At 48.0% G+C, this 13,765-nt stretch overlaps 1 protein-coding gene across 1 annotated transcript in view; it reads right to left on the reverse strand.

The window, feature by feature from the left end:
- The window catches only part of GP5 (glycoprotein V platelet), a gene marked incomplete at its 3' end in the record, with an annotated part of 47,971 nt that overhangs the window by 32,160 nt on the left and 2,046 nt on the right, over window positions 1-13,765 (reverse strand). The window contains exons 3-4 of the mRNA XM_007453142.1: window positions 13,525-13,760; window positions 13,122-13,263 (exon numbers count right to left, since the gene is read on the reverse strand). Coding sequence (XP_007453204.1) covers window positions 13,122-13,263; window positions 13,525-13,760 — 378 coding nt within the window. The remainder of the gene's footprint in view (window positions 1-13,121; window positions 13,264-13,524; window positions 13,761-13,765) is intronic.

Consider the following 13,765-nt stretch of genomic DNA (forward strand, 5'->3'; position numbering starts at 1 on the left):
CCCGTGTCGCCTGCATCGGCAGGCGGACTCTCAACCACTGCGCCACCGGGGAAGCCCCATACACCCCACCTTTGACTATTAATTTCTGTTCTTCAGAGGAGCAACATGTTATTCCTGAAGACAGTCTTCTGGTCAGCCCTTGCATAAGAAATGAGACAGCTGAAAGAGCTGCGGCTCCTCATAAATGAAGCTGGTGGTTATTGCTCTGAGGGGAAAACAAGGCTAAATGACCGTGGTGCCTGGGTTCCACTGTCAGAGCCATCACCTGAGTCCTTGGAATGACAGGCTGTCTTCTCTGGCATGGGCCATTTCTCTGCTGGCAAATTAAGGGAAATGACTAAGCTTTGCTGCTGACAGCATAGGGTTTTGAAGACAGGAATGCAGTGATAGTGCTTATTACAACTGGGAACCTGGAAGGAAGGCAGGAAGTGGTTAACAGGATGGTTGGAGACCCAGGTGACAAGTGACGCGGAGGAGAGAGCTGACGTCAGGGCAGAACAAGGATGACCCCGGGCTCTCCCCTGCTAAAATCACCACCCCATCCCTGCTGGAAGGCATTTCCTCATGTCTAGGATGGAGTCATGGCCCTCAGGACTGGTGGCTCTGGGTGGATCAGCTTCCCAGTCATCTCAGAGAACTGTGTTTTCATCCATCAACCCATTCATCTTTCTGTGTATTTACTCTCATCCCTCGTGCTTCCAGAAAGGATTTGAGGTAGCTCAAACAAAATGACCTAAGTTAAAAGCAAGAAGGGGGGGCTTCCCTGGTGGCGCAGTGGTTGGGAGTCCGCCTGCCGATGCAGGGGACGCGGGTTCATGCCCCGGTCTGGGAAGATCCCACATGCCGCGGAGCGGCTGGGCCCGTGAGCCATGGCCGCTGAGCCTGCGCCTCCAGAGCCTGTGCTCCGCAACGGGAGAGGCCACAGCAGTGAGAGGCCCGTGTACCACACACAAAATAAAAAGTAAGAAGGGGGACTTCCCTGGCTGTCCAGTGGTTAGGACTCTGCACTTCCACTGCAGGAGGCACGGGTTTGATCCCTGGTCGGGGAGCTAAAATTCCCACATGCCGCTCGGGGCAGCCAAAAAGAAAAATAAATTTTAATTAAAAAAAAAAAAAAAGCAAGAAGGAAAGAAGGAGGAAAAACAAAAGTGAAGGACTCAAAGGTATTCAGGAATGCGACTAAAAGTGAATACTTCAAAATTCATTTTGTGATCATTCATCCAGTTGTACACATGCGATTTATGTACTTTTCTGTATGGATTTATGGATGGGAATTTTTAAAATACATTTACAGCTCTCTACACCTCTGGCTTGTCTGAGAGACATCTTTTAGGGTACCTGGGGGAGTGTATGAGCCACTTCCCTTGTCTTCTCTTTCCAGCAACTCGCCCTAAATATTGCTCCTCTCACCTGAGCTTCGAAACAACATCAAGTGGCCGTGAGGCTGACCCTGCTCTCTCGGCCAAGCGTCGAAGTGCAGGGCTTCCCTCCAGAAAATCCAGACCTGCCCATCTTCGAGTTGACCTCTTATAAAATCAAGCGTTTTTAAAAGAGAGAGTCTTTAAATGCCCAACAAAGGGACCACCTGGTTAATCTGAGCAGAAGCAGGAATTCCTCCGGAAGAAAGGAAGATGCAGGAACTGGTTTTCCACTGGGCGTTTATGTGATGTCCCATAACTCAATCTACAAACCAAGTCCAAAGGGCTGGGCTCTGTTTAAGAGGCTGGCACTGCAGGCCTGTCAGGAGGATGACGTGCCCGGGAAGCTGTACCATCCGCCATGCGGGCGGGCCCCTGGGAATCAGCCTCACTTCTCCCCCTGACTCCTGTTCGGTGAGGGAGGCCTGTGGAGGATGCAGCCCAAGCAGGGATCTCCATGGCCCCACTGGCTCCCTCCTCCAACCACTGAGCTACCCAGACCGCTCTGGTCTCCCTACTGCCTCAGCCTTGGTGACAACTCAGGAGCTGTGTGGTCCAGGAGTCCCAGGGAGGTGAAGAGGCTTGAGTTCACAGAGCCTCACCGATAGGGGCGTGTGGATGTCTGGCACTGAAAACAACCTTCTCACTTTACAGTTGAAGGAACTGATTTTAGAGAGAAGGAGAACTTGCCGAGGGCCGTGCAGTGAGGGGCCCAGCCAAAACGGGGTCCACGCGTACTCTCACTCTCTCCATCTTTCTCTCTCTCTCTGCCTTGCTCTTGTTCTGGGTTCTCTCTCTCTCTCTCTCTGTCTTGCTCTTGTTCTGGGTCGCACTCTTTTTCCAGGAAGCACCTGACTCAACACGTCTAAGCCTACGTACAGTAGCATCTGCTGACCTAACACGCCACCCCAGATGCTACCAGGGAGAACCCAAGTCCTGAGGAGGCCCTACCTCACTGTCCCACGGGTGCCCAGTGGACCTCCCAGATGTAGTCATTCCTCACATGGAGCTCTTCAAATCACAAAGCACTTTCTCACCCATGTCTCACCATGATTGTTCCAAGAACGTCTATTCCCAGCCATCGGCGGCGGGAATAAGAGCAGGGCCACGATAACCCAGGGGGCATCTGGCCATTGCACTAGGACAAGTGAGATTCCAGGCTTGGTGCCAGAGGATGAGCTTTCTCTTTGTGGGCAGGGACTGGCCAGCAGACAGCTGCTGCAGAACACACGGGCTGTGTTCCTAGTTAGCGGGGAGCCTTGGACTCCGCCACAGCACGGACTGAACCTGGGGCTCAGAGGGGACCTCGCCAGGGTGCCCTCCAACCAGGAGTCATGATCACCACCAGCCAAAATGCGTTTCTACAAAGTGTGGTGCAGGCAGTAGGAACAAACATGGGCACGGAGACACCTGGACAGGCACTTAGACTGATTCTCCACTCGTTCTGGGAAAAGGCCCTTTCTGTAGCTGCTTAAGCGTTAGGAGGGAGATGAGCAGGGTCAGTCATTCAAGGGCAGCCGGGGGTGGGCGGGGAGGAGGGGACAGGGATGTGTCTTTGAAAGGACAGAGGTAAATGTACAAGGAAGGGAAGTGATTTTTTTCAGGTCCTAGACTCTGGGTTTCTGCAGCATCAGAGTGGGAGTGACCTCCTGGTCCAGACACCCATTTTATAGATGCGGACACTACAGCCCAAGGAGAGAAAAGAACCCACTTACAGTCACATAGCTGGTCAGTAGCAGAGTGAGGACCTGATCCCTAGGCGGGGGGCTGGCTATCTAGAAGAGGCACAGGAAGAGGGGAGAAAAGCAGACACACACTTTGGCCGGGGACCAGCCCTCTAAGGACTGTGTGGGAACCTAGGATTGAGCTTTTCCAAAGCAATCTGGGAATATAAACCCCTGGGAGGCCCTGCTGGCCAGTGAGAGGTCTCCTCCCCGGAAAGAGCAAACTGCAAAAAGCCTGCTGTTGGGGGCCTCCCTGGTGACGCAGTGGTTGAGAGTCCGCCTGCTGATGCCGGGGACACGAGTTCGTGCCCCGGTCAGGGAAGATCCCACATGCCGCGGAGCGGCGTGTCCGGAGCCTGTGCTCTGCAACGGGAGAGGCCACAACGGTGAGAGGCCCGCGTACCGCAAAAAAAAAAAAAAAAAAAAAAAAAAAAAAAAAAAGCCTGCCGTTGGGACAGCTGGTTTTATGTTTGAGGATGTGGACTGACCCCAGGGCATTAAGGGCCCATGCTGACACAGAGCCTGCAAATTGCTCTTCCTCTCTGTGCAGATCAGCTCAACAAGGCCACGGCCAGTGTCTCCAGCGGCCAGAGTCTGGGCAGCAGGGTACACCCATATCCACCCAGTTCGACCCAGGGCAGGGTCGAGTAATCACAGGCCGTGTGAGGGAGAAGGGACCTTAAAGGGCATGTAGCAGCCTCACGTCTGTCTCCATCAAACCCTGGAAGTCCTTCCATCTCGGGGCTGCGCGGCCACAGCTTGAGCAGCTCAGAGAGACAGCTCATGGTCCCACGTGATGGCCACGCCATCTCTGTCTTTCCCACCACACAACGGTGCCTCCCGTGGGCTCTGGACAGCTCCTGCTGGGTCAGGGCCACGCTTGCAGCCACTGTCAGAATGACCTGCACTTGGGTTTCTACCTCCTTCCTCTCGCTCCCTTCCCCTCTCAACTGGGACCAAGCTTCTCCCCCACCACCCACCCTGTGTTTCCTGCCAAGCGGTCCTCGTTCTGTCTCTTGAGACCCCATGGAACAAATCCCTTCCTCTTCCCCATACCAAGCCTTGAACTGGCCAAACACAGTGATCAGCCCCCCCAAATCCTCTGCTCTCCGGGCTGAACACCTCGGCTCTCTCAACCAGTTTCCCTGCGACTGGGTTCCAGCCCTTCACCAGCTCTCCCTCCCACCCTTCATCCTAGTCATTTTCTTCTGCACTCTCTCTACTAGGTTAATTATTAATCCTGGCTCCCCGGGATTGAATATAACATTCAAGGTGAAGGCCTACATCTCAAAGCACCCTCCTAGAAACCTAATCCACGTGCCCTTTCTCCTTCCTGTTACCTCGGGTTTACACCCTCTGTTCCAAGCTTCAGAGACACACACACGAAGGCCACACTTGCTCAGAGAACAGTTATGGGAACCTGTGCTCATAATTAAATGTGTGGCAAATCCTGACTTTCCAAAACCTTAAAAAGGAAGAACATTTAATTCTCTAAAGGCAGTGGGGTCAAAGGTGAACTCCCTTAATAGCACAGCATGGGCCGCAGCTGACCTCTGTCAGGTCTGATTCTGCGGGCCAGCGTAGGTATGACATATTCATTCAGGAGCGCTAACTCTGAGCACCTACTAGACCCAGTAGCACCATGACAGAGAGGCTACTTAATATATAGCTTTGAGCCCAAGGAGCCCAGTTAAGCAGATCCATACACGTAGAATTATAGTAAAATGTGCTAGATGCTGTAATTGAGGCATGGAAGTGGGGAAAGTTAAGTTTCCTGTTGCTCTTATACCAAATGACCACCAACCCAAAATGGGTCTCACTGGACTAAAATCAAGGTGTCAGCAGGGTTGGGTTCCTTCAGGAGGAACTAGGAGAGGATCCGCTTCCTTGCCTTTTCCAACATCTAAAGGCTGCCTGCATTCCTTGTCTCATGGCCCCCTTTCTCCATCTTCAAAGCCAATAGCATCATTGTCACATCTTCAACTCTCTCTCCAGCCTCCTGCCTCCTTTCACTTATAAGAACCCTTGTGATTACATTGGGCTCACCTGGGTAATCTTCCCATCTCAAGGTCCTAAACCTAATCACTTCTGCAAAGTCCCTTTTGCCGTGGAAGGTAACCTATTCACACATTCATAGGGGACTAAAACATGGACATCTTTGGTGGCCGCTATTTTGGCCATTATGTTCCACAGAGAACAACTAACTCTGCCTGTGGGAGTGGATCCTTTATGGCTTTGTAGTTTTGCAGGAGCACCCTGGCATAAAAGGGAAAAGAGATTTACAAGAATGTGCTTGCACAAGGCATGGGGACAGGATAGGCTGGCTAGTTTTTGTGCCCTTCCCCAACTTTTTTTAGATTGCTTTTCTTTATTTTCTTTTCCAGAAAGAGCCTGATTGCCTCTAGGGTTGTGTGATACATTACTTGTCAAGGCAGCTTGTTTCTTCCTATTGACAGATCTGAGCAGAGAACCTTGATGTTTTCATCATCACTGGAAATGTTAACAGATCTTACGGTGCCCCGGAGTTACTTTAATTGAACCAGAAAGGATGCTGGGAAGTGGGAGGGTCATGGCACACAGTGGTCTGATGCAGCCAGGAGGTTCTCTGAGGTTCATCTTCAGCTAGACTGTGTTCCACCTAAATGCTCCTGGGCAGGTCGTCGGGCCAATACCTTATTAGAATGATAGCATTCCCAAAGCTGGGTGGGCTGCAGAGTTTCACTGATGCCATCTCCTCTACTCCTGTCCTACAAATCAACTGAAAAGAGTTTAAACTGAGGCTGACTTTGACCTTGAGCTTGACGGGGGCAAAAACTCAGAAATAGCGACATTTTCTGTTTCTCTTTTGATGTCACTGTGGACATGAATTGCTAGGGGATTGGAGCCGGGAAGAGGCCCAGCTGTCTGCCTTCTGTCAAGCTGGGGTTCTGGCGGGCCTCAATCTGGCAGCTCCTGCTGCGGCGGTTAAGGGGAGAGCGTGGGAGCTCTGGGCTGCGGGGCCTGTGGAGCGAGGACAGGACCATGGGAAAGGCTTGTGCAGAAAACACATCCTGCATATCTTTATCTCTTTGCATCTTCTGTTGATGTTTTGCATTCGTGGATCTTCTTTGTGCCAAGTGGGACTGTTCTGGGTTTGGCTCCGGGATGCGGAGGTGGTAGATAGAGAACCACCCTGCCCCCACGGTGTGCCAAAAACAGGGGACCCTTCGGGACAGAGCTCCAGCTTACAGTGCACTTTTACATCCATTTGACTCCTACACCACCCCCAGGAGGATGCGGAAACTCAGTCAGTGGCATTGCTCAGACCCATATCTCAGACCAACTCTCTGTCTTTCCCACCACACAACGGTGCCTCCCGTGGGCTCTGGACAGCTCCTGCTGGGTCAGGGCCACGCTTGCAGCCACTGTCAGAATGACCTGCACTTGGATTTCTACCTCCTTCCTCTTGTTCCCTTCCCCTCTCAACTACCTCTCTCCCAGCCTTTTTTCTTCCCTCTTTCTGTCTCTTTATTCTCTCTTCTTTTCTCCTTCTTAGCAACCAAAGCCCCTACAAATAACTCTCAGCTCTCGGGAGCCCCTAATAGGCTTAAGGGACTAGGATGCTGAGGTCAGGATGTCTACAACCACGAATGAGTGTCCTCCTGGTGCTGCCTCCCCCGATCAGTAGGTCCTGGTTTGAGCAGGTGACCCGTCCACACCAGGAAAAGCAGTGGGGGAGGGGGCTTGGAATAGTCTAGGCCAGAAGCCAGGAGACAGCTCTGGCTTGAGCTCACAGACAGCTCTGCCGATCATAACCTTAGGTACATTACTGCTCCACCCTGGACCTCAGTTTTCTCATTGATAAAATGGGATAATAATACCTACCTCCCAGGGCAGTTGTAAAGGCTAGGAAAATTGATTTCATGGTACCAGGTATGTATTATCTATTTAATAAAGCTTGGTTGAATGCGGCAGCAGCTGGAACACAGAACCATCCCAAGCAGTGGACTTCAAAATATCAATATCTGTGTTGGGGTAATAAAAGCCAGGAAGCACCTGGAAGCATCAACAGAGAGGTGGAAGGCAATGCAGGAAGAGTGTCACTGGAAAGAAGCTCTTCATTGTGTTTCCCCCTGGGCATCTCAGCCTCCCCGGTACCCTGGATCCAGCCACTGAATTCAATTAATGCTTGTCTCTTCGTGATGCGATGAAATCATCTTGTAACATTCCAGACGCCTAATGAGGGTGGGCACAGCTACTGCACAGCGAGTCCTGGAATCTCCCTGCCTTTGGCACCCCCTGGTAGTAGTGGTGATTTTTAAAAGCTGGGAAGCCCAAAGTGACTGCTCCCAAAACAGACTTGGTCAGTCCCCATGTCAGCAGAGATTCAGAGCCCAACCTGCAGTTGTTCCAGAAAGAGAAGCCAATTACAACATGCTGGGTGTGTGGGGGAGGTGGGGGCAGAGAGACGGGAAACTTGGAGAATAGAAATGGAAAGACTTGCAGTTAAACATGCAAATTGCTTGTCCCCAATTATCTCCTCTCCCTCCAAGGACTCCACTTAGATGGTAACAAAGGAATTGAAATGATAAACCCACTACATCACAGGGAAGGGAAGAGGATTGTCACTGGACTAGAGATTTCAGCACATTTATGGAACAGAACAGTTGAAGGTAGCTGAGCAGAGAGATCTCATTTTCTTAACAGAGCCCCAGAGAGGTTTGAAAATTGATTACACCAGGTACAATGCAGGACAGGTGTGTGTAAGACGGGGGAGTAAAAACCAGGGCGTTATTTGAAAGCTACTATATGGAACATTTGCCTTTGCTCCCACACCTAGGAAAACAAACAAGTTAGTTTTTTTAATTACAATGTCCTAGAGAAAACAACCCTCCATGAACATTCTGGCTTGTAGAGGTTCCCAGTATAATACTCAGCCTGCTACCCCAGAACCCAAACATGAAACTTGCCATGTGTACAGAGCTCTCTGATAGTGACTTTTATTGCCTCCCTTTTAAAATATGAGCCAACAACCATGGATTTAAGGGAAGCAAACAACAATCAACAACAAATCCCAGAGAAAATAGATATAGCTCAGAAAGGAAAAGGTAACTTTAAAAACTACAAAATTTTAAACCCTAGCATCCTAAGAGAAATCCAAAAGAGACTGCATCCATTAAACAAGAGTAAGAATCTATAAAAAGGAACAATTAAAGAACAGGCACCACAGAAATTAAAAATACAACTGCAGAAATTAAAATTTTAATTAAAGTGTTGGCAGACAGAGTTGAGAAGTCTCCAGAAAGTAGAAGAGAGAGATTTCAAAGACAAGACACAAGAGAAGATAAAAATAAATAAATAAATAAGGATTAAAAGAGAGGCAAAAAGTTATCAAGGAATTAGTGTATGATAATTTCACAAAACCTAAGGACATAAGTCTCCAGAGGACCCAGGATGTTTCCAGCTGTGTGAATGAAATAAAGAGGAATACATAGCACATATTGACAGCAGAACACAAAAGACATAGAGAAGATCTTAAAGGCTCCCCAAAAGAAAAAAATGGGTCAGCTGTAAATAATGACAATGAATTCTTACCAGTAATCTTGGTGCAAAAGACAATTTGAATTTAGAATTCTATTCCCAGCTAAACTAGCAACCAAGTATGAGGGGAGAATAAAGAAAATTTCAGGTAAGGACTCGGAATAAAGGATACCCTCTGTATCCATTCTCCTAGGAAGTTATAAGATGGGAGAGCACACTAGAGAGAGGAAGACATGGAATTTAGGAGATAGTGGATGCAACCAATGAAAGCCATGGAGAGGAGTTCCCAGAGGCAGCTGGGTAGAGGTCCAGAGTGGTTTCCACAAGTTCTAGAAAGATGAAGGAAGTGTTAGAAAGGGAATGTAGTTACAATGTACTACCTGACACTATAGTAAACAATATTTCCAAAGAAACAATAACATCAACTCCTTTGTATTCATTTGCAACAACCACCAAAATGTTAATTACGGTAAGAGAACATAAAAGTCATCAACCTCGACACAGTCCTTAAGGGAAATTTACACCCCGAAAAAGAAGAAAGAGTGAAAATTAATGGGCTAAGTATCTGACCTAAGAAGTCATGAAGAGAAAAACAACTAAATAGACTCAAAGGAAATGGAGGAAGGAAATAATAAAGCCGACAATGAATGAAATAGAAAACAATGATACAATAGAGAGGGGCAGCAAAGCCCCAAGTTTGTTCTCAGTAAAAGTAGGAAAATAGAAAAAACACTCGTGATGTTTATCTAGAAAAAAAGATGGATATAAACAATATTAAGGATGAATAAAAGGGGGACGACAACAACAGATACAACAGAGAAATTAAATATTATGGAAAATGTTAAGCTAACAAATTTGAAAACGTGGGGACAAAATGAACAATTTCCTTAAAAATATATAATGTAACAAAAGTGAGGAAATAGAAAATTGAACAGATTTATGACTATTGAAATTAAATCAGTAGTTAAGAGTAAACCACCCAAACTTACACATCCATGGTAGCCAGGCTCCAAAATGGCCCCAGTGATCCCTGCCTCTGGGTGTTCTCACTCCAGGTGGTGCCCTCGCACATTGATGAGGCTGACCTGCGTATACCAGTAGGATACTGAGGAACTGATGAAATGTGACTAGCGAGGCTAAGCTATAAAAGACACTGACTTCTGTCTTGATATCTCTCTCTTGAACACTCGATCTGGGGGATGCCAGTTGCCTATCACAATTCCAGCAGGGTTTCTCAGTGGAGCTTGACATGCTGACCTTAAAATATGCATAGAACTGCCAAGGGCCCAGAATAGATGAAACTTTTCTGAAGAAAAACAAGGTGGAGTGGTGACTCTACCGAGAATTATCAAAGCTACAATAATGAAGACAGTGAGTATAAGACTAGATAAATAGGCCAATGGTTTAGGCTACAGGACCCAGAAACCAACCCATGAATATAAGGAAACTTGATAAATGACAGCTTTGCAAACCAGCGGGGAGAGAATGGACTGTGTGATTAATGGTCTGGGACAATAGGATGTACGTTTGCAAAAAATACAGTCGGCTCCCTACATCTCACCGTATACTAAAATAAATTCCATGTGGACTAAAGATCTAAATGTGAAAAACTTTACAACTTTTAGAAGAAAATAAAAGAGACTAATTTCATGGCTTGAGAGTAGGAAGATTTTCTTTTTTTATATATAAATTAATCTATTTTATTTATTTATTTTTGGCTGCGTTGGGTCTTCATTGCTGCGCACAGGCTTCCTCTAGCTGCAGTGAGCGGGGGCTACTCTTCCTTGAGGTGTGCGGGCTTCTCAATTCTCATTGCAGTGGCTTCTCGTTGCGGAGCATGGGCTCTAGTCTTGCGGGCTTCAGTAGTTGTGGCTCGCAGGCTCTAGAGTGCAGGCTCAGTAGCTCTGGCACCCGGGCTTAGTTGCTCCTTGGCACATGGGATCTTCCCAGACAAGGGCTCGAACCAGGGTCCCCTGCACTAGCAGCAGGATTCTTAACCACTGCGCCACCAGGGAAGCCCCAGGAAGATTTTCTTAAGACAAGGTTTTTTTTTTTCCAAAAGCCCAAACTATAAAGTTTTATTGCTAAATTTGACTAAATTAAAATTAAAGTTTCTGCTCCCCAAAAGATAGTATGAATAAAGTGAAATAAGAGCAGAAAACAGATACCTGCAAAGCATATAATTTACAGAAGATTAGTGTCCAGGATATGTAAAGAGTTCTTAGAAATCAATACCAAAAAGACAAAATGCCCCATTATAAATTGGTTGACAGATATGCACAGATAATTCTAAGAATGAATCTGAATGTTCAATAGATTTAAAAATAAGTTCAACTTCACTAGTTATCAGGGAAATATAAGATAAAACAACAATGAAATACAATTTCCTACCTATCAGATTGACAAAAATTAAAAATTCTGATATTATCAAGAGGCGGTAAGGATGTAGAGTAATGGGCCATAAAAAGAAAAGAAAAAACACTGGGAGTAAATGTCCATCAACAAGAGAACAGACAAACTGTTCTGTGGTATATTCATTCAATAGAATATTATGTAGCTACTAAAATGAATGAACTAGAGCCAAATGCTTCATGTGGATAAATCTCAAAAATGTGTTAGCCCAGAAAAAACAGTTGAAGAATACTATATGCAGAGTATGAGTTTTATGCTGTAGGTAGTTTCAAAATTTGGAGCAATGTAAATAAATAAGCCAAGGAGGCACATAAACACACACACAACCCCTAGAGTGAAGGGTGAGCAGAACCAGTTGGAGTGGGAGGGTGCCTAGTGCCAGATAACCTGAGAGGGGGGCACACAGAAGGGAACACTTTAATCTGCTGGGACAGTCAGGGAAGACTTCACCAGGAGGAGACATGTGAACTTGGTCTTGAAAGAGAAGTGCACCTACAATGCCAGGAACCCAGCTCTTTCTGCTCCACATCCAGTGGTTGTTGGAGGACCTATTTCTCTGGACCCTGAGCACAGAGCCTGACCACACAGGGCTGAGACCACCCACAAGTGAAGACTAACTTGAATGTTATCTCCAGTTTGAGGATGTTTGCTCTCATCTTTATATACACAGAGGGGGAAAAAACAAACAAACAAACAGCTCAAAGCTCTTCTTTTGAAATGACAGCAGTAATAATTGCTTGACCTTTAATAATAAGAGCTACCATTTATTGAGCATTTACTGTATGCAGGGCACTGGGCTGTCATCAGATGCTTTATTGCCTTTAGTTCTCACAACAACTCTAAGAGGCACGTACTATTTATACCTTTCCAGGGATGAGGAAACCAAGGCTTCGAGAATTCAGGTGCCTTGCCCACAGTCCTATGGAGTTAGTAGGTGGAGCTGGGATCTGAACCCTTCCGACTCTCCAGCCTATGTTTTAACCACTGCTTCTCACAAGCAGACACCCAATGAAAGCAACAAGAGTTTTACTGCCTTCAATTGGAATAAATGAGAACGTGATCCGAGCATAATAAACTAAAACCCAAGCTTATCATTACATTCATGAACACCTGTCACTGTCAGGTGCTCCGTAAATGCTTGTGAAATGATGTAGCGTTTAGTTTCAGGAAATGAAAACCAACCCAGTGTCAAAATGACAGTCTTCACCCCTGTAGGAAGCAAGTAGTAACTCACAGACCCCGTGAACAAGCAGAGCAGCGCTTCACGGGCACGCATCCGTGAACAGTGGGCGCTCCCAGCCCCACACTTAGACCCCCCCGAACGCCCCCACTCCTCCCCTAACCCCCGTCCCACCTGCTCTTGTGCCCGCCCCTCCCCCGCTCCTGGGTGCTCAGCCCGGACACTGCTGTAAGGGCTCTGCGCTGGGCATCGAGCTTCCAGAGGGAAGGCTGCGTTTTCTCTCTCTCTGCCTATCACACAGCGGACCTGCTCTGAAAATATGCTTTTGTGTGGATGGAGTTCAGCGCTCTCCCCAAAACCCCACAGGTCAGACGTACATAAAGTGAGAAGAAACAGGACAGAAAAAGAACTGGAAAAATGCTTTTTTTTTTTGGAAAAGTTCTTTTGTTTTTAAAATAAATTTATTTATTTATTTTTGGCTGTGTTTGATCTTCGTTGCTGCGTGCGGGTTTTCTCTAGTTGTGGCGAGCGGGGGCTACTCGTCCTTGCCGTGCGTGGGCTTCTCATTGTGGTGGCTTCTCTTGTGGAGCACAGGCTCTAGGAGCGCGGGCTTCAGTAGTTGTGGCTCACGGGCTTAGCTGCTCCGCGGCATGTGGGATCTTCCCAGACCAGGGATTGAACCCGTGTCCCCTGCACTGGCAGGCAGATTCTTAACCATCGCGCCACCAGGGAAGTCCAAGAACTGGAAGAATTCTGCTTTTCAAATAAAAGTAGATAAAGCGAGCACTCCATCTTCTCCGCTAGGAAAAGCCATTATCACTGGATTCCCCAGTATTTATGTTATTCATTCATTTCACAAACACTTACCAGACACCTGCCAGGTGCGGGAGGCGGGCCCTGGACTGAAGCTGGCTGCCTCCTTCGCACCTTCCCTCCGAAAACAGTGGAGAGAACCCTCCCTCCTGCCGGCACGGCAGGCACTGGGAGGGGCCTTCACAGCCAGCGCCCCCTGAAGCACACGACAGAGAAGGAGACAAAGGCACAGCAGGCAGCCACAATTTCTGACTGTAAATGGTACGGGGCGGGGGCGGGAATGGGAGGTGGGACAGAAAGGGGAAGAGAGAGGGAGGAGGGAGAGAGGGAGTTGGGGGAAGAGGAAGAGGAAGCAGGGAGAGGAAGACAGCGGCAGCCCGTCGGGACTCTCCCCAGAGCCACGTCTGACAATACCCTGGTCACGTTTTAATTGCAAGGTTTTACCATTGCCTCAAACAAGAGCTCTCTCTCTGATTAATTTCCGAAAGAGCCTGCCGAGTCGAATCATCGCAAACACTATGATCCCGGTTATTATGGCCTGAGCAGCTAAAAGCAGAAAATAGAGACCCCAGAACAGGCTCTGGTCCTGACTTTTGCCTTCGGCCACGGTCCGGGCCCACGCCCAGGACTCGGAGCGCTTGGGTCCCAAGGAAGCGCGGGCAGGGGCGGCGGGCAGGGGGGGCTGCTGGGGGCCTTCG

Source organism: Lipotes vexillifer, unplaced genomic scaffold (assembly GCF_000442215.2).
Source record: "Lipotes vexillifer unplaced genomic scaffold, Lipotes_vexillifer_v1.1 scaffold1828, whole genome shotgun sequence".
In the NCBI taxonomy this organism is placed as follows: domain Eukaryota; kingdom Metazoa; phylum Chordata; class Mammalia; order Artiodactyla; family Lipotidae; genus Lipotes; species Lipotes vexillifer.